Source organism: Gekko japonicus, unplaced genomic scaffold, assembly GCF_001447785.1.
Source record: "Gekko japonicus isolate JY-2015 unplaced genomic scaffold, Gekko_japonicus_V1.1 scaffold518, whole genome shotgun sequence".
Classification (NCBI taxonomy): domain Eukaryota; kingdom Metazoa; phylum Chordata; class Lepidosauria; order Squamata; family Gekkonidae; genus Gekko; species Gekko japonicus.
This window is the reverse complement of record NW_015169789.1, coordinates 367,224-388,705: the sequence shown is the minus strand read 5'-3', so window position 1 is coordinate 388,705 and position 21,482 is coordinate 367,224. Positions and strand designations below refer to the sequence as shown.

At 45.2% G+C, this 21,482-nt stretch overlaps 1 protein-coding gene across 1 annotated transcript in view; it reads left to right on the top strand.

The window, feature by feature from the left end:
• Positions 1 to 21,482, top strand: part of DNAH17 (dynein, axonemal, heavy chain 17) — a 184,248-nt gene that overhangs the window by 108,774 nt on the left and 53,992 nt on the right. Inside the window, exons 48-53 of the mRNA XM_015416991.1 lie at positions 9,403 to 9,505; positions 9,742 to 9,889; positions 11,020 to 11,111; positions 12,875 to 13,036; positions 14,913 to 15,077; positions 16,971 to 17,162. Coding sequence (XP_015272477.1) covers positions 9,403 to 9,505; positions 9,742 to 9,889; positions 11,020 to 11,111; positions 12,875 to 13,036; positions 14,913 to 15,077; positions 16,971 to 17,162 — 862 coding nt within the window. The remainder of the gene's footprint in view (positions 1 to 9,402; positions 9,506 to 9,741; positions 9,890 to 11,019; positions 11,112 to 12,874; positions 13,037 to 14,912; positions 15,078 to 16,970; positions 17,163 to 21,482) is intronic.

Sequence of the window (21,482 nt, the reverse complement as noted above, 5' to 3'; positions counted from 1 at the left end):
CTTTGCAAAGTGACTCTCTGTGTCCTTAAGCCTGGGAGGTTAAGTAATACAAATATGTTTCATATAAATATAAATAAGTTTAATATAAATATATGGCTTGTAATACAAATGATAATAGTTTACATGTTGTTTGTATGTTTGTACACTTTAATAAAAAAAAAATTTAATGTTGGCCTGCTCACAGTTTTAACACTAGGACCACTTTTGGCTCACAGGGTAAAATTTCTGCTCACGAGACTGCAAACCTTAGAGGGAACATTGGTAGTGACCATGTAATTTTGGAATTTACAGTCTTGGGGAAGGTAAAAGCTGTATGTAGTCAGACATATAGGCTGGACTTCAGGAAAGCAATTTTTGACAAACTTAAAGATCTTCTTCGTGGTCTCTGTGCATCATACCCATGGGATTATACGCCTGCGCTGATCCGAATTGGAGGTATACAAAGCTCACAACGGAATTTTCGCACCTACCTCCCAGGCATGCGTGGGAACCCCACTGTGCATGCCCAAAGTGGCAGGGTGCAGACATCCCGCCAGTTCTCTTCTAACCACCGTGCTGTTAACAGCTTGTTTCTGCTGGTCGGTGAAAAAGTATTTGTTTCTCTCACGAGAGATTTCTAAATCCGTTTTTCTTTCTTATTTTTTGTTTTTCTTTACGTTAGACTTTAAAAAACAAACAAACTTGAGGGTCGCCATTACCAAACGGCTTCCTGGCCCCTCCTCCCCCGAGGTAAATTTTCTTTGCCTCACCTGAGGGCTCCTTTCTTTTTGTGCCCTTCTGTATTTTTATGGCCAAAAAGTGGGGGGGGGGGTTAAACAGTGTGTTGGCTGTGGCAGTAAACATGCCCCCTGTGATGGCCACACACTTTGTATTCTCTGCCTTGGTGAAACCCATCATCCAAAGACTTGTCGCCATTGCTCGAAGCTCTCCAATCAGACCTGTAAAAACAGGGCTGCAAGACTTCTGGTGGCACTTTGGGAGTCCGCATTGGCTTCGTTGCCAGGCGAAAAGATGTCTGCTGAGACTCAGTCAGCCTCTCAACTGACGGCGCCTCCATTGGCATCGAACGACACTTCGACATCGGTCCCACTGCACCGTTCTAAATCGGCATCAGACGTGGGACTGTCTTCGTCCAAACGCTCGGCTACGAACGAGTCTTCCTCCGCCTCAACACCGGCTAAGAAGAAGAAGAGGGTTAAGCATGATACAGAGAAGTCTCTGAAGTTTTCTCTTAAAAAGACCACGCATAGGTCTCACGATCTGAGCAGCGTCGCTGTGCAAATTTATTTATTTATTTATTTATTTTATTTAACTTTCAACTTGCTACCCCGCTCGAACCCCCCCCCAAGGGGGTCTCTGAGCGGCTACAGTTAACCATTATCCCTTACCTAGGGCCACATGTATGCTGGGGTGCGGACTGTCCTAACAGCACCCAGTGGAGGGACGTTCTGGATCGGCTTGTCGGCACAGCTTCTTCTGGCTTCTACCTCTTTCTGTCTGTGATCTTTTTCTGGTGATGATACAGCGGGCCTCTCTGGCGCTCGGCGCGCTTCCGGTGCGGCTTCCGGCTCCGTCCATTGAGGCTCCACCGCGCCTGCGCCCTCCATGCTCCGGCGTCCTCCTGGCTCTCCAATACCCCAAGTGGGCGCAACCCAGTGTCGATAACCCTCCTGTGCTGGAGCTGCCTGTCATGCAACAACTACCTCCAATTGAGGTGCTGGACTCGCCCATTTGGCAGCTGAACCCCCCATTATTGGAGGTCTCTATGGACACTAGACCCAATTCGGTCTCACCCTCCAGAGTCGATGAAGTCATCCCACACAGATCTCGGAGAGATCCATCGGCATCGTCATGGGCTAGCAATCGATCTAGACTGGACTCTTGTTACCATCGTCCTCAAGCTAGATCCCCTTGGCATGGGGAGCATCAATATCGATCGGAGGAGTGTTCTGAGTACGGTCATTCCAGATCCAGGCTCTCCTATTCACCCAGGCAGGAGTTAAGGCTGCACTTTGAACCATCTGTCCCGCCTCCATGGGACCATCGGCAGCACATGCCTTATTGGTTCAGCTCATATCCAGTCTCGACATCGATGCCATGGCTGACACTGAGGCGACAGTCAGACTGGGACCGTGGGTCGCGTCGTTCACGTTCTCCCCAACATAAATCCAAACCTTCTGCGTCTTTCTCCAAACCTCCAGAAGAACCTCATCGCCCACCCTCTCCTTTCTGTTCCTCCCCTGCTTTACCATCGCAGACCGCACTGATATCAGACATGACTACCTGAAGGGCTGATGTATCCTTGCTACCGACACCGGGGTTGCCTTCCGGATCCTCCGACTCAGATTCTGGTGCTGAGGACTCGGATGGGCCCAGTTCAACAGGGGGTCCTTCACCCAAGCCTATGGTGTCTGATGACTTTCCGATCTTGCCTTCAGAAGACCTTTCTTCATACGGAGATTTAGTCAAAAAGATGGCACATTCCTTAGGGCTGTCGATAGTCCAACCCCAACCGTCGGTGTTGGACGCTGTCTTCGATGTCATGCAACTCAACACCTCCACAGGAGTCATCCTCCCCATGTCAACCGTCCTTCTCCAGGCAGCAAAGGCTCCAATGGGATAAACCATCCTCTATCCCTCTGTCTTCCAGGAGGCTGGATCATATGTATAAGGTCCAGGAGATGGAGGCTGAATTTCTACATGTCCATCCTAAACCCAATTCCATGGTTGTATCCTCTTCCACGAAGAGTAAACGTACCCTTGCTACACCTTCTGATGAGGGGGGAAAGTTGGATTCATTCGGCTGATGTTTTTATTCAGCTGGAGCTCTAGGAGCACTTTACCGATCTCTTGACCTCAGTACCCGATGACAAACGTCAAGAGGCCAGGAAGCCGCAGAACGAAGGGTTGTTACTTTCTAAACAGATCATAAATTCTTCCAAACATGCCTTGGACACGTTCTCCAAGACAATGTCTTCCACAGTCGCCTTCCGTAGGCACTCCTGGCTTAGAACCACCACACTTCCTGCCGACCCTAAGGCATACATAGTGGACTTACCTTTTGATGGACAAGGTCTCTTTCATGCTTTCACAGATTTGGCCCTGCAAGACAAAGACAAGAGCATTAAAGTGTCTTGGTCATTGGGGGTCTCTGCCTCTTCTAAGCCTTTCAGACCCCGCTCTTGGTCATGTTACTAGGCGCCAGTACACTAAACCATCGCCAGAGGGAGGATATCGGCCACATCAGTCCCCTTCTGGGAATAGACAGCAATATTAATCTAGAGTATGGTACAGCTCTGGACAGCAACATGTCAGACCGAAACCACCCAAACCTGGCAAACAGGGCCTTTGACTTCCGCCTGTCTACCTCTTCCGACCCTACCCACCTCTATCCCTATCTACATGCCTGGACCATCATTACGTCAGACCAATGGGTCCTTTCCATCTTGACCAGTGGCTATTCCATCGAATTTCTGGAACTCCCACCTCTCCCTGTAGTCGTCACCACGCCCTCATCGTCATTCCTCCTCGAAAAAGTCTCCACACTTCTATCAAAGGGTGCCATAGAACCTGTGCCTCTAGACCACCAGGGCCTCGGTTTCTATTCCCGGTACTTTGTGGCACCCAAAAAGGACAGTGGGCAGAGGCCAATCTTAGATCTTCGTGGCCTCAACGCCTATATATGATACCGGAAATTCAAGATGACATCTCTACCGGTCATTCTACCTCTCCTGTCCAAGGGTTGCTGGATGACTACTCTCGACCTCGAGGATGCTTATTTCCATTTTACCATCCACCCCTCCCATCGAAAATATCTCCAATTTGCGATAGGAGGCAGCCACTATCAATACAGAAGTCTACCGTTTGGCCTCAGCACAGCACCGCGGGTCTTTACCAAGACGATGGTGGTTGTCGTGGCACACTTCCGCCTCTGTGGCCTGACGATGTTCCCATATCTTGACGACTGGCTTCCAATGTTCCCTCTAAGCTGTGGAGTCCTGTGAGCAAAAATTCTACTTTGTGAGCTACTGGCATTAAAGTGGTGAGCAAGCGATTTGGCTGCTGCATAGATTGGCTTGCTCTGGAGCCATCCTTCCTGAGCTAAGACAAAAATATGTGAGCCAGAGGCTAAAAAACTGTGATCTAGCTCACACTAACTCAGCTTAGAGGGAACAGTGCTGGCTTCTGGTTACACCTTCCAGGGCCCTTCTCATACAGCATATATCCCAGGCCCTCAGTGTCCTTCGTTGCCTTGGTCTCCAGGTCAACCACAAAAAGTCGCAGCTGGTTCCGTCTCAGAGAGTGCAGTTGATAGGGGCAATACTTGACTCCATGGAAAGCAAAACTTTCCTGCCCCAGGACAGAGCCTTCACTCTAGCTGCCCTTGCAGAACAGGTTCAGCTACACGACACATCGTCTGCTTTCCACATTCAGTGCCTTCTGGGCCTCATGGCAGCTAGGACTGCAGTCCTTTGCTTCGCAAGATTGCGAATGCGCCCATTTCAGCTCTGGTTCCTAAGGCACTTCAGTCGGTTTGTCTCTCTCCATCACAGGAAGCATGCGACTCCCTTGTCTGGTGGACACTGACAGACAACCTGATACGAGGTGTCCCTTTCCATCCCCTCATTCCTGGTCTCACCCTCACAACCAACGACTCGCTGTGGGGAAGGGGAGCCCACCTCAACGGCCTCTCCGTAAGTCACAGGTGGGATGCCTTGACTTCTACAAATCATATCAGTTTTTTGGAACTTCTGGCAATCAAGCTAGCCCTCCAATGTTTTCAGCCCCTTCTCATGGGGAAATGCGTGTCTGTGTTGACCGACAATACAACGGCCCTCTTTTACATCAACAGACATGGTGGAATGGTCTCCCACAGTCTGTGCCACCTGGCTCAGGACCTTTGGGCCTGGTGCATACCTCTGCACATTTTTATTGTCTCAAACATCATGGGCAATATCAATGTGCATGCAGACCTACTCAGCAGGGGTCTCTCTCAGCGTCACAACTGGGAGCTGAACTGGACTTACCTATGTCCCATATTCCGAAGCTGGGGTACGCCTCACGTCAACGTGTTCGCCACCTGGTACAATGCAAAGTGCAGCCTATTCTGCTGCAGAGGGGCGCGGGATCCCAGGGCCTTGGGAGACGGGCTCGTTTACCCTTGGAGCAACAACTTCCTTTACATGTTACCTACTCTGCCGCTGTCGCTGAGGATGGTCCAAAGGCTCATGAGGGTTCACACTAAATGCATCCTGATTGCCCCCTGGTGGCCGAGACAACCCTGGTTCGCCAGCCGCCTTTCGCTAACCAGAGATCGCCATCCCCTTCCACAGATGCCAGATCTGCTCCTAGCGGGGAACGGTGCTCTTCTGTTCCACGAGGTCTACAAGCTCAGACTAATAGCCTATCTCAGGGAAATTTAACAGTTTCAGATAGTTACTACTGTTACTCAATGCCAGGAAGGCCTCTACCTGACGTTCCTACAGCGGGAAGTGGGCTCGCTTCTTAGCCTTCTTACAGCCCTCAGACGTACCTCTGGCTTCTGTGGGGAACGGCGCTCTTCTGTTCCACGAGGTCCACAAGCTCAGACTAACAGCCTACCTCGTGGAAATTTAACATTTTCGGATAGAGTTACTACTGTGTTACTCAATGCCAGGAAAGACTCTACCCAGGAAGTGGGCTCATTTCTTAACCTTCTTACAGCCCTCAGATGTACCTCCGGCTTCTGTACAGCTGGACCTAATTCTGGAATTTTTGCTTTCGCTAGCAGAAAAAGGCCTCTCACACGCCTCAATCAAAGTCTACTTGTTGGCTATTTCTGCCTACCATTCGGGTATCGAAGGTTTCTCTGTCTTCTCTCACCCGATCTCAAAGAAATTCCTGAAGGGTCTGCTCCACTTATATCCGCCGATCCATTCGCTGGTACCTTTGTGGGACTTGACGCTGGTGCTGCGCCGTCTGATGGGACAACCCTTTGAGCAAATGGCAACCTGTGAACTGAAACATGCCACCTGGAAAACTGTCTTTCTCACTGCCATTACCTCCACCAGGAGAGAGGGTGAACTCATGGCACTTCGTCATGACCCACCCTTCCTTCTCTTCCTACCGGATGTCATGAAACTGGTACCTGACTTCTCTTTCCTGCCTAAAGTGGTCTCTGAGTTCCATCTCAGCTCAGTGATCTTCTTGCCGAACTTCTTTCCTAGCCTGAATGATGGCCAACAGTGTCTCCTTCATGCACTAGATGTTAAGAGGGCGCTACTTTTCTACCTTGACAGGACACGTTCAAGTAGGAGGGACAATCACTTATTTGTCTCCTACTCCTGTCACTCCACAGGACAAAAGATCTTGGCACAACGTCTCTCCAAATGGATTGTTGAGACTATTAAACTGTGCTACCAGTTGGCTAAACGCCCGTTGCCCTTGCTTGTGCGAGCGCATTCCACAAGATCCATGGCTACATCTATAGCCTTCTTGAAGGGTGCTTCCCTGTCAGCAATCTGTGGGGCTGCAACATGGTCTACTCCAAACACTTTCATCAAGCACTACGCTGTTGATGTTCGTGAATGCCACAGAGTGGACCTTGGTCGTCTAGTCCTTTCATCGGCAGAGCACTGAGTGTACGACAGCACCCACCTCCAGGTGAGCTACTGCTTTTCAATCTCCCATGGGTGTGATGCACAGAGACCATGATGCACAAAGACCATGAAGAAGATAAACAGGTTGCTTACCTGTAATTGATGATCTTCGAGTGGTCATCTGTGCAGTCACACCACCCGCCCTTCCTTCCCCACTGCTGTCGCTTCAGTACTTTTCTCTGGTTATTGACATGACAGCGGTCAGAAGGAACTGGCGGGATGTCCGTGCCCCGCCTCTTTGGGCATGTGCAGTGGGGTTCCTGCACTTTGTATACCACTGATTCGGATAAGCGCAGGCACATAATTCCATGGGTGTGACTGCACAGATGACCAATCAAAAATCATCTGTTACAGGTAAGCGACCTGTTTTTATGCTGGGTAGAATCTTATGGTCAGAAATATTTAAGGAGAAGGGAGTTCAAGAGGGATGGGAGTTTCTTAAAAGTGAAATACTGAAGGCAGAATCACAAATGATTCCTATGAGAAGGAAAAATGGGAGGAGCCTAAAGAAGCCAAGGTGGCTCCATAAACAGCTCTCTAAAGACTTGAGAAATAAAAAAAGACTCATTCAAAAAGTGGAAGGAGGGCCTTGTAACCAAGGATGAATATAAACAAATAACCAGTGCTTGTAGAGAGAGAGTTAGGAAAACTAAAGCTCAGTATGAACTTAGGCTAGCAAAAGATGCTAAAAACAACAAAAAAGTGTTCTTTTCTTATGTTCAAAGTAAGAAAAAGAGCAAGGACATGGTAGGCCCATTGCGGGGACAGGAAAGTGAAAATGTAACAGGTGATTAAGAGAGTGCAGATCTGCTCAATTCCTACTTTTCCTCTGTCTTCTCTTGTGAGGGAAACAGTGCTCCATATGGCAAAAATAGAACACACGATGAGGAAAGGGAGTTGCAGCCTAGGATCAGCATATGGGTAGTACATAAACACCTAGTTTCTTTAAATGAAACAAAGTCCTTGGGGCCAGATGAACTGCATGCAAGGGTACTAAAAGAACTCGCAGATGTAATTTCTGAGCCTCTGTCCATTATTTTTGAGAATTCTTGGAGAACAGGTGATGTGCCAGAAGATTGGAGGTGGGCAAATGTTGTCGCCATCTTCAAGAAGGGGAAAAAGGAGGATCCAGGAATGACAAGTGGAGTACCTCAAGGATCTGTCCTGGGACCTGTTTAGTTCAACATCTTTATCAGTGATTTGGATGAAGGGATAGAGGGAATGCTTATTAAATTTGCATATGATACTAAATTGTGAGGAGTAGCAAATACGGTAGAAGACGGAGTCAGGATACAGGATGATTTTAACAGGCTGAAAAAAGGGGCTAAAACAGATAAAATGAATTTCAATGAAGATAAATGTAAACTTCTGCATTTAGGTAGGAAAAACCAAATGCATAATTATAGATTGGGGGAGACTTGTCTTGGCAGTAGTATGTGCAAAAAGGATCTAGGGGTCTTAGTAGACCATACACTGAACATGAGTCTGCAGTGTGATGTGGTTGCTAAAAAGGGAAATGCAATTTTGGGCTGTATCAGCAGAAGTATAGTGCCCAGATCACACAAAGTGATGGTACTACTTTACTCTGCTCTGGTTAGACCTCACCTAGAGTGTTGTGTATCAGCAGAAGTATAGTGCCCAGATCACACAAAGTGATGGTACTACTTTACTCTGCTCTGGTTAGACCTCACCTAGTGTGTTGTGTATCAGCAGAAGTATAGTGTCCAGATCACACAAAGGGATGGTACTACTTTGCTCTGGTTAGACCTTGGGCGGGGCCACGGCCATACAAGGGAAAACTCTATGGTTTTCCCTTGTATGGTCATGGCCCCGCCCCCAGCGTGCCCAGCGTCATAATGTCACTCCCCACCCGGGAGTCCCCCGCCGCCAAGGTAAGTTCCACTTGGCAACTCTACTGCCACCTCTCCCTTTACAACCCTCTCCAGTGGCTGCGGTCGTCATCTCGTGGCCTACTGGTGGTACCAGGCCCTCGGGTTGCACATTTGGCATCCACCAGGACAAGGGCCTTTTCAGTCATAGCCCCATCCTGGTGGAATGCCCTCTCAGATACAACCCGGAGCCTGTGGGGCCTCTCTAGGTACTGCACAGCCTGCAAGGCTGAGCTGGTGGACCTCCTGATGGCACCTGGTATTTCTGGCCACTGTGTGACACAGAGTGTTGGACTAGATGGGCCTTTGGCCTGATCCAACATTGGCGTCTATTATGTTCTTATGGCTAAACACTAAGAAGAACTTCCTGACAGTTAGAGTGGGTCCTCAGTGGAACAGGCTTCCTTGGGAGGTGGTGGGCTCTCCTTCTTCGGAGGTTTTCAAACAGCGGCTAGATGGCCATCTGACAACAATGCTGATTGTGTGAACTGAGGCATATCATGAGAGGGAGGGGCAGGAAGGGTTGCCTCAGTGCTTAGTTCTTGTGGCCCTTTCTTACACGCCCAGGGAAATGCTAATTGCCACTTTGGGGTCAGGAAACAAATTTCCTCCAGGCCGCTTTTGGCCAGGGATCCTGGAGTTTTTCTGTCATCTTCTGGGCATGAAACAGTGGTCACTGGTCACTGCGGGTGGGCATGAAACAGTGGTCACTGCGGGTGTGGAGGGGAAGGTATTTGTGAATTTCCTGCATTGTGCAGGGAGTTGGCGGGGTATAAATTGAATAAAATAAATAAATAAATAGATGACCCTGGAGGTCCCTTCCAACTCTATGATTCTATAATCTGTGCTGAAATCATCTTGCTTCTTTATATCAGGTATGACAGAACCAAGCTAACATTAAAGGATATTCACAACTGCCAGTATGTTGCCTGTATGAACCCAACGGCTGGGTCTTTCACCATTGACTCCAGACTCCAGGTACCCATCAGAGATCTGTTACAGGAGTTCTGCCATTTATTGTTTCAGTAGCAGACATCACCCTCATTATCCAATGTTTGCCATTTTGACTTTGGACTTCTCTTCCCAAGTGAATGAGGAAGACTTGACCACATCTGGGTTTATTGGGTTTCATTTTGAGACATAAAATGTGTATTTATATTAAGAATATGACTCAGTCACAGCTAAATGATCCTTGTGGATGTCTTTTGTTGTAGCGACACTTTTGTGTCTTTGCTGTGAGTTTCCCAGGACAAGAAGCCCTTACAGCCATCTACAGCACCATCCTAGCTCAGCACTTGGCCCTCCGGAATGTCCCAATGGTGATCCAGAAGATGCATTCTCAGCTTGTTTCAGCAGCTCTGGGTAAGTAACACAGGGCCTGGCAAAACAAGTCTTCTTTGTATCTTACCAGCGCATTCGATCCTGTAAACCGCTAGCAGAAGACAGGATCTTCCCTGCCTTTCTTCACCCCTGGAGCCATTTCCAAACCCAGGGAAGTTGTAATCATAGGATCTTCCTTGCCTCCCCCCGCCCCATCTTTTTCTGACCCTGGGAAAGTTTATTCCTGAGGCTGAGGGATTCACATGGTTATTAAACTGCAGGTGCAGTATGGAGGGGAAAGAGAGTGAGACTGTGCTCTGCTCCTGCAAGAGGAAGAGTAGAGTAATTTTGCCCCCTACTTTCCCCAACTGCAGCTGGCTATTAGCCTATACAGATCCTCTCAGCCTTTCTATGCCACATTTCCACCCAATTTAGGGTCCCCAAGTGGCAAACATTTAAATATTTGATACATTTTAAAAAGTTTTTAAAATACAAATATAATAAACACAAAAATATGAACACATGAAAGCACACAAACAAAGAGTTAGTGAGGGACCTCGAAATAAAACAAAGAAAAGTCTTTGCCCCTTAGCAGAAGACGATGATAGAGGGAGGGAGGCAAATCTCGCTGGGGAGGGCGTTCCAAAGTTTCGGCACAGCTACCGAGAAGGCCCTTCCTCGTGTTGCCACCCATCTAGCCTTAGATGGCAGGGACACCCAAAGCAGGGCTTCTGAAGATGACCAGAGCAGTGAAGTAGGTTCATATGAGAGTAGGTGGCCATTTATCCTCTCCACGCACCACTCCAGTTCTGCTCCATGTATCCACTGTTCGTTTTTTAAAAACAGCTATATTTATAGAAAATGCTTTGATTTTTTTTGTTTACCTCATGCTTACTTAGAAATAAAGAACAATGTCATCTGGTGGAGGAAGACTACCTCTTAAGCCCAGTACAGACAAAGCAAACTTGTATGAATGAAAATGCTGGGCTCTCAACATCATAGACTTGCAAGAAACAATAAAACCTCCTAATTTTGCCTGTGTAAACTGTATTTAATTGGAAAATAGATGGACATGTTTTTATTTGCTAATTCAGGCTTAAATATTCAATTTTCTCACTAAGAAACCTAATATCCTTTTAAAAATGTATAAATACTGTCTTTCTCCACAACAGCCTTGCATCAGAAAATCACATATACCTTTCTTCCTACGGCCATAAAGTTTCACTATGTTTTCAACCTCCGGGACCTCTCTAACATCTTCCAGGTACATGTGATTTCTTTATAGCTATTTTAGCTTGACTCCTGGCAAGTCTCTCTTTCTCCATCTTTTGAATTAAAGTCCAGGGAAAACACTGCTTTTGGCTAGATTAGACTGTTGGGTTCAGAGCAAAGACAGGCTAGGGAACTGGAGCCAAGAGAAAATAATTTCTTCCCACAAAATCTATGCAGCTTCCTTTCTGGAAGAAAAGTTATTGATGTTTGGCCTGAGGACTGACAGTGCCCATGGTATCCAGTGGGGCTGTTCACCCACAAGAAGGGCTGCTGCATGACTGAGGCCCATGGGCTGCCTCATCAGGACACAGCTCATCTTACTATTGCCCACTCACTTGCTCAGAAAAATTGAATAAAAGCCCAGAAGATGTACCCTGCAACAAGTTTTTGTTTCCTAGCTGAGAGCAACTTTTTGCAAAGTTTTGCGTGTCTTAACACCTGCCACCATATCCTGATACGTCTGCAGTCACATCCACAGAGCTCTTGGTTAGTAATTTTATATGAGCTGGCCCTCCCCTGCTGCTCTTCTTGTCTTCCCATCCTCATCCTCCTTCCCATGATTCAGCATGACTGTTCCTGCTGCTGTCATTCACTTATACAGTCTGACACCCCCTGGGGCAATTTGTTCAGGCAGAAGGAAATGTAGTCTGTTAAAACATGCATGGAACTGCTGTGGGGACAAGGTCCCAGAAGAGCAACTGGCTTTCTTAGAAACACAAAGTTCCAAGAAACCTTGTTTCCCCACCTTTGTTTGATTTTTCAGAGAGATAATTTCCCCCCTTTTCTATGGTTGACCATTGCTGCAACCTGGTTTTATGACAAGCAAGTGAAAAATGCTTTCAGTCTAGCAGAATGGTGTGGGGTACTTCACTGGGTTGTGGGCACTTCATGGGTGTGTGTGTGTGTGTGTGTGAACAACCAGCACTGTGGATAGCATATCACAAAGCTTCGTTTCTGCTTCAGATGCCAACACTGACAATAAATGAAGAACTATATAAAGTGGTCCCCTTGCTAAGACATTAGCTAACTACTGTTCTCTCCTAGGAATTAGGCGATGGCATTTCTTTCTTCCTCTTTCACTAGTGTTCCACTAGGGCTGCCAACCTACAGGTGGAACATGGAGATCTCCGAAAATTACATTGGTCTCCAGACTATATGAATCAATTCCCCTGAAGACTATAGCCGCTGAGAAGGGTGGAGACTATGGCTTCACATCCCTGCTGTGCACTCTTCCCTCCCCCAACTTCGCCCTCCTCAGGCTCTGCCTCTAAATCTCCAGAATTTCCTAATCCAGAGGTGACAGCAAAATGGGTGTTAGAAATTGGCCGTCTTCCAGGAGAGTTATCAGTTGTTGTAGTGACATCGGCCAACAGGCTGCAAGATGCCTTGTCACTTCCCTGGGTAGATTCTCAGTTTCTTGATGTCTCCTTTACCCTGATGTAGCTCATACAGGGCTAAGTTAACGAAGAACTAATCATGAGGGCAAATTGCTCCTTACCTTGCAAAGACCTATAGATGAGTATTTGATTTGAATCATGACTTCAAAAGAAAGCCTGGACAGAAGTGGACACTGCAAGGGTGGTGCAAATAAGTAAGATGGTTCCTTGCACTTATATTTGCCTGTGGAATGTTCTGGTGAATTAGCAGTGGCAGATGATTAAATGAACAGTGAACAGGCTCCATTTTTCAACACCATCAGAAACCTGATATCTGTAGGACCAGACAAACAGTGCTAGAGCTTCTGTCTTTTGTCAGGGACTGCTGTTCTCTACACATGAGTGCCTCAGAGTGCCTGTAGACCTGGTCCGGCTATGGCTGCACGAAGCTGAGAGAGTTTATTGTGACAAACTTGTGGAAGAAAAAGATCAAGAGAGCTTTGGCCGGGTCATGATGGCTACTTGCAAGAAATTCTTTGAGGTGAAGTAGGCCTTTTAATTTCCTTCTTCAAAGTATATTGTATATTTGAGAGTGAACTTTGATGTGGCTGGGAAGTCTGTGGACATATCTATAGGAGATACACAGTGACTCACTGTCAGGAAAGGAGGGAGCCTTTGGATGATGAGGAGGTACCCCTTTCCACACAGTGGACATATCTTCACCCCTTTCACCCCTTTCTGACTCCTGTTAACTCTCAGAGCAAATCAGGTACTCCGAGTAAATCAGGCGCAAATCAGGTACTTGGTCTGGGGATTTTCCTATAACTTGGGGAGGAGGACCCAGATTAGTCCCCTCCTCTCTTCTGATTCTCTGAGCAGCACCTCTTTACACAAGGGGGATGCTGCCTAAACATGCAACCAAGCTTATGACATGAAAACCTTAGCAGGGTTTCTAACAGATTAAATGACCGTATTTAACAATAAAGTACAAATAGCTGTTAATACCGTTTTCAAAACAATGAGCAGTTGACCAAAACTTTAGTCCCAGAAAATATCCCCCTACGTTAACAATAGGAGAAGCCAGGCAAGAAAAATAACAAATCTTAAACACAGCAACCTTGAACTGGTCCTTAGTTCACTTATATTTATTTAGTCCAAGTCCAGTCCGTAAACTCACACTTCCTTGAGTGATGGTACACTTTCCTACCCACAACTTCCTTGCTGAGCAGTTCCAGCAAATGCACACTGTGCTCTTGTGGAAGAAGGTTTTATAAGTTTCCCCTTGTAACCCACTCCGTAGGACCTAGAGTTCTCCCAACTGGGGTTCTCCCTCTGAGGCGGAGGACATCTTGGTGGGTGATTCCCATCCTCTTATTAGGGAGGCAGGAACAAAGTCTTTACACTTCCTGTCGTCGCCCATCTCCTCAGTTCTTTTCCTGCTTCGACAGGGAGAACATTTCAGAATAGGCTCTGTTTGCCTATTCTTTTTCTCTTTACTTCTTTTTGCTTCTTCTAACCCTAAATTCTTATCTTGCCTGCCCTTTCTTATTTCCCCCTCACTCCTTTTCTATTTTTCTCTGTCTCTCGTGCCTCCATGAGGAGATCTGAGGGAGGGAGTTCGACTGGTGGGGAACGTTCCCCTTGGAGGCGGCCATTTTGGCAGACTATAAAGCAATTACATTTACGATCTACCAAAGGAGCTCTACAACAATCAGTTCCTCTGGAGGAAATGGCAGCTTCAGAAGGTGGACTCTATGCGATATCCCCAATGAGCTACCTCCCCAGGCATTATTACCAAATCTCCAGGGAGTTCCTAAACCAGAGTTAGCAACCCTACTCAGGATTGACAGTATTCCATCAAGAATTTACAAGGGCCAGTTCTGTGTCTTAAATTTACCCAGGGAGCTTTAGACAAGAAAAGTGAAATTCTCTGTTAAACACGTGACACCCCCCCCCCCCCAAATTAAGGACTTCAAATGCCAAAGAGGAGGCCCTAGGAAGATCACAGGGACCAGAAACTCTGGCGAAATACGGAAAATCATAACGATAGTTTATTACAGTTTTGTATGTGTAGGAACAAACTTGATTTGGAAACTTATACAAAATCAGAGAGATAAACAATCCCTAAAAGAGTATAATTTACCACTTATAATGTTTTATGGCTGAGTAGGTCAGTGAGCTCAACTCCCATTTATTAACCCCATTCTCATCTCTCTCCAAGTTCTCTTGAAGCAAAATTCCCTCCAAAGGTAACAGCTGATGCACAGTTACCATTCTGAATAAGGTACTGACAGCTGCAGTAAAGTGGAAAACAGTGGTTTCTGACTCCTGTGCCCATCAACCTCACACACCTAACCATAAGTTTGCCATCATTAAAATGAAATGAAGATGAAAGGCTACGTTTGTATCTTCTACAGGATCTAGGTGACAATGTGGTCTTTGCCAAGCCGAATATTTACTGCCACTTTGCTCAGGGCATTGGGGAACCAAAGTATTTACCTGTTGCCAACTGGCAAATTCTGAATAAGCTGCTTAAGGAAGCCCTGGACAGCTACAACGAGGTCAATGCAGTAATGAATTTGGTGAGTGAAACTGGAGTCGAGAGCTAGGAGGAGGCTGGTGCTGGTCACTGAGGAGGTTCTCCTTAACAAAGATAGGCATTGCCTAGATTTTAATCCCCTTTCTATTTTGGGTATACCTGTACCAATTCCTTTCTGTTTAAGTTGTTAATGCTTTTGCTTCCCATATATTAATCTCTTGCCATTCCAATGCAGGATACATTATTTTATGTTTACTGAACTATGTTCTTTGGATTTTTCTTTGCTAAGCAGAGTCAAACATAGGGTGTGATCACACTGGCACTTAGCGTGATATGGCAACTCCTCTAATTGTACCGGTTTAAAATGTTGCAGGGCATATCATCCAGACAGCACACCCTGCTGTGGGTTACCCATGCGGCCGTCCCCCGGTAAAGCATCCACATTATTAGTTGTGGCTGTGTGACTGCGTCCATTTAATCCAGAGGGGAGGGGTGGCTATGTTGGGCCAAACTGTTCATGTGATCACATCCATAGACAGCTGTACATCCCTATAGACACTCTGTTGAACTATGCAAAGATTTAACTACTGGTTTAGGAAGACAACCTTGAGGTACAGGATCCTTGAAAGATGACCAGGGTAGTACAAGTTTGGGGACAGGGGTAAGAGTAGAAATGATGTCTCTAAACAGAATTGGGAAAGAGTAAGAGTGAATGAGTCAAAACTATAGATCTCCCTCCCAAGGGGAATTAATCTCAGTCCTTCCTTGCTGGTGTAGAGGTGCCAAGTCAAACTGGTCTCTTTTAAAAGAGCTTATGAGGCTCCTGCTTCCTCTACTTGCTACTGCTGTTATTGGCCTCTCTCCTATTTGTATACTAAGTTATATGATTTGTTTGTCATTTGTTTGTTTGCTCCCTTGGCAGATAGGATTTAGGAATTTGAGACAATGTCATTATTGAAAATCAACAGAGCCACCTCAAATTATGTTTTGAAATGAAGGAAATCCTTCCACTACAATGTTGACCATAGACCTTGGCCCTTTCTATTATCATGTGGCTTCTCTGTTAGCATACTATTTAGAGAAAATGGTTGCAAAATGTTGTACCGGGGCATTTAAATCCTTTGAGATAAGCCTGAATTTATAGAAATAGTTCCAGTTGTTGGTTTTGTGGTGAAGACAAAGATGATTTTCTGCACATTGGTAGAAATGCATGAGGGCTAATCATTTTTGAACAATAGTGACAAGATCTTTGTTATGTGCTTTTGCCACTAGCATGCCACCCTCTGTTGAAATGCATCTATTAAATTATGTTGTTATAATCCTAAAAATGTTTTGGAAAATTGCCTTATATCTTATTACTACATTAAGATTAACCTCTAATTTGTCTCCTAAAAATCTAATTTGTGTCCTAAAAACAAGACTAGCTAAATAGCTCAAAGGACATCTTTGTGTTGTTCAAGTTAACTGCTTTGCAGAAAACTTGGGATATCTAAGAGATAGTAATCTAACAGAATCTAGTTCTTAATAGAATAGAAACTGCCAAACGATATTTATTATCAAACAGAATGAATTTGCTTTTTTAAAAATATGCTTGTGAGGTCTTGAGATCTTTAAAGTTCTGACCAGTTGTTTTGTATTTTAAAGTTCTGTAGATCATTCTATGTATCATTGTGCAAATATTTTTTTAAAAAACCTTTTAAAAGGAAACTTTAGTCCAAGCAAGCAACTACAAGTGTGTTACACTATTTATGAATGCTACCTTTTGTCCTAATAAATACGTTGGAGCATTAACCAAGGCAGGATACAGGACTGGATGGGGACTGCACAAACTAGCTCACACCCAAATTGGCTTGTACAGTCATAACTCTGGACTGGGAATTTTTTGTAAGATTTGTTGTGAGCTGTGATATTAACAGGACTTCCTTGCTGATTGCAGGTGCTTTTTGAGGATGCTGTATCTCATGTCTGCAGAATCAATCGCATCTTAGAGTCTCCTAGAGGGAATGCCTTGTTAGTGGGGGTAGGAGGCAGTGGCAAACAGAGTCTGTCCCGGTTAGCAGCCTATATCAGTTCCTTGGATGTGTTTCAGATCACACTGAAAAAAGGCTATGGAATTCCAGACCTCAAGGTAAGAAGCAAAGTTGCTTTCTCCGGGGATATCCCAGCACAGAAGAAAAAGAACATTAACTGTTGCTCAATACCTAATATGAAGTCATCTTGCCTGTTGTGCAAACATGCCCTTTTCAATATCATTACGATCTGGGCATAACCTGGGTGCACCAATAACCAGTAGACAGAAACCAGTAGAGAGAAAACATTACTAATAATGTTGGGAAATATAGTAGAAAAGGACTGCTCCATTATATTTAATTTAAAGCTGTTTAAAAGCCCACATAAATTATTGAGTGACATTCTGACAGAAATCTAGATGAAACTGGGAACCAATAATTAGAAAAGGACTGTTCTCTCTCTGAGGCGGAGGACATCTTGGGTGATTCCCACCGTCCTATCAGGAAGAGCCAGGAACAGTTTCTTCCTCTTCCTGTGAGGCTTGGGAACACCCACTTCTTCAGTTCTTTTCCTGCCTCTACAGGGAGAGGTCGTTGTAGGCTTTGCCTCCAACACTTTAGATCCTATTCTACTGCTTGATCTGGTGGTGGCGGTGGTGGTGGTGATGATGTATAGGATTCAACATGGGTTGGACTTTTGCAGAATAAATTTTTGTATGCTACTCTTATTGTGGTGTGTCAAAAAACACTACCACTTCTACACAAGAACAGGGCCCCAGTGCTGTGATTGGGGGGGAAATCCCCAAATCCTCCCCTGTGATCAAATTAAGGAGTATATCTGTAGGAAAACTGGCTGTTGTTGGGAGGATTCTTTTATATACATTTCTAATGTATTTCAGTCTTTCTGTCCTACAGTATGTCTGAGATAGGTGCACTGCAATGTGTTTTTGGAAGATGTGCAGTTGCCAGGTATGGAACTCCCTCAGAGAAACACCTGCTGCATCTAGTCACAGCTTTATATAGTCTGGATGTGTGCAGTTAGAATGCTTCTTAAAACCAATTTAGCTGTGCTAAAAGTGAATCCTTTTGGGAAACTCCTGCCTTGGTGCCAGTCCATTTAGGAAGAGCAAGAGTGGCACCTAGTGATCATTAGGGAATACTCTGGTTTGTGTTTCTTTCATGAAGTTATCTTGGTACACAATATTTAGGAAGACAGTCCCAAGAATCATTGTGATAATGAATCCAAGGCAGATGTTTGTATTTGTCCATTTGGCAGATGCAAGTACCACTCGGACAGATATGTAGCTTTCTTTTGCTCCACCTTACTTAAAATAAAGCCACAAAGCTCATAACTTGGGTTAAACTAGGGCTTGTTGTTAATGGCTGTATTACCACAATCAGCATATCTTGTTTAGCTATTAGGCACAAGTATTATAATTACTTGAAAGATTCCCCCTGTGTATGTTTGTGTGTTGAATTTGTGTATGAAAATTTAATAAAATATGTTTAAAAGTAAAAGCATATCTTGTTATACAATCAGCATATCTTGTTTTACTGTTTTTAATTTGTTTTAAACCTGATTTGAATGTGTCTTCATGAAATGTTGTACACCGCCCTGAGCCCCAAGTATGGGGAGGGCAGTTTAAAAATCCAATTTATAGAGGCTTCCGGTTGATGGTGGCACGCTAGGCGGACGCATCTCCCGGACCTCCCAGGGATGCGGTCTGTGCACGGCGGGAAGGAGGGGGAGCGCTGGCCCGTTACCCCCCCCAGGGAGCCTGGCGAAAGGCTCCTAGCCATGAGGAGTCGCCTCTTCGCCTGCACGTTGTGGGTGAATTGAGGCACTTCTCCATCCCAGTGTTCCTTCCTGTGCAGTGCCCGAATGGGAACTAGTGACGCTGACTGGGGCAAGCGTAGGAGATCGAGTGGGTGAAACGATGAAAAGCGGGGTCGGAAGACCAGATATGAACATGAGTCAGACTGAGCGAAACAATGGTTAAAGAGAAAAAGAAAGCTCCTTACCCCATGTTGAAAAACGGAAACAGAGGCGGGCGGGGGAGGGACGCTTCCTAACCGCATGAACTTTTGAGCGAATTGAGGGGGGGGGAGCAGAAGAGAAAGCATGTACAACTGTTAGGAAATACTCACCAAGGCGAGTTCAGGCATTTGAGCGCATATTCAGAGACTTTCAAAATATTTCTTAAAGTAAACAATCAAGAAAGATGGCGGGGAAGAGGACGGAGAAAGAGAAATTGAAACTAATGGAGAGCCCCAAACCGGAAGGAACCAACGAGCTGGCAAAGATTTTGGCAGAATCCATGCACCCTCTACTGGACCAGATGAATAACTTCAAGGAACAGATGTCGAAAATTACTCAGGGCATCACCACACAGCAAACACAGATAACCGAGACACTTAAAATGATGAATGAAACGGTGGAAAAGGTGAAAGAAGTGGACGCCACTGCACAAAAGGTGAAAAAGAAAGTACAAAAGCTGGAAAAGAAGCAAGTTTCTATGGAAGATCAACTGCTACAATTACAAACGGAAAAGGCTAATATGACTCTTCACTTCCAGGGCTTGCCAGAGACAAAGGGAGAGAATCTGAAGGAACTAGTGAGTGAAATATTGGCCCCAGTGACAGATATGAAGGCGGAACTTTTGTTAAACGAAATGGATGTGGCCTATAGGTCATATTCAGGATATGTAAAGAAAAATAATCTGCCTGGGGAAATTGTGGTAAGATTCTCGAAGAGGCATGTGAGGGATACAATCCTGAAAGCAGTATCTGGAGCACCCCTGAAAGTGGGGGAGAATACCATCAGAACGTTGAAAGACATTCCTTTTAAGATAAGACAAAGGAGAAAGAAATATAAAGAGTTAATTCTTTTTCTACAGACAAATGCAATTGGCTACAGATGGTTAACTCCAGAAGTCATAACCTTCAAAATCAAGGATAAAAAAGAAAGATTGACTCTGTACAGAAAGCACAGGATTTTTTAAGAGTCCAGTTGGGAGGGCCAGGGAAAGAAGGAGAAAAAGGGGAGGACAGTAAGTCCAATGGCGAGCTGGACTCGGAATCTTCCAGGGAGGACTCTCTTTCAGAGAAAGGGGCGGCAGCCCCTAAAAGTCCTTATAAGCTTCGGAAGAGATTAGGCAAAGAGAAGTAAAGGCTGAAGGACTCTGAATGGTGCCTTTAAAAAATGTCACAGTGAGATGCTTTGGGGGGTTTCTGTTTGACAGTTAAACTTAAGACTTGTAAAAGACAATGCTAAACTTGACTCAGTTGATAGTAAGATTAACGGGATTAAGACTAAATGTATGGTTAAACTGGTGGGATGATCTCCTCTCTTGGGTTTTTAGTTAGTAGTGGGTATCTTTCTTTATCCCATAAATGTAGTCCCCCTCCCTATTTTCTGTTATAGTTTTGTAGTGTTATAGAAAATGCAATAAAAAAATCCCCTCCGGGGGCTTAAAAAAATCTAATTTATAAATAAGTAAATAAATACATTTATAAATAATGTTGCTAATCCCCTTAATGCAAGTTACCTTACCTAATGGGCTGTTTAAAGGACCACTAACATTATTATTATTTATTTGATTTATAAACTACCCTCCCCCCAAAATCTCTGAGCGGTGTACATCATAATTAAAACATACAATAAATTAGCTAAATATCCATTAAATTAATCAGTTTACAGAATAAAACCATTAAAATATAGTCTAATCAGTGAAGGCATTCAGTATAAATCTCTCTCCCTCAATGGGGGGGGGCGGGCGATCATGGGGCAAATAAAGTAGAAAAAACGTTGCTGTCCTCAACTGTAAGCCTGGCAGAACATCTCTGTTTTGCACACCCTGCAGAACTGTACTAAGTCCTGCACAGTGCGGATGTTGCCAAGGTAGAGAGTTCCACCAGATAGGCCCTGGGTCTGGTTGAGGACAGCCGGACATCTCTTGGACCAGGGATCACCAGTAAATTCTTATCTTAGCGCAAAGCTCTACAGGGAACATACCAGACCAGTCCCACCCTGGCTCAAAACTTTGTCCAGCACTGCTGCCATGCCTTACTGTTCCTTCTCTGAACATCACATTTTTGTACCAAGAGGAACTTGGTCCCATCACCATTCCACAAGGCTTCAGTATTAGGGTTCAACTAATGGAGCGCAGCACTGAGAGAGTCCCCTCCATAGCCCTCCTGGACTTGGTCTGCCACAAGAGCACATGAAGCTGCTTTATACTGAGTCAGAACATTAGTATGTCAATATTGTCTCCTCTGGCAGCAGCTGTCTGGGGTCTCAGACAGAACTCTTTCACATCACCTGATACCTGATCCTTTTAACTGGAGATGCCACCAATTGAATCTGGAACCTTCTGCATGAGTAGTTTGAGAAACTCCAACATCATTAGATGTTTTAGGGGCTCACCACTTTTCCCTAC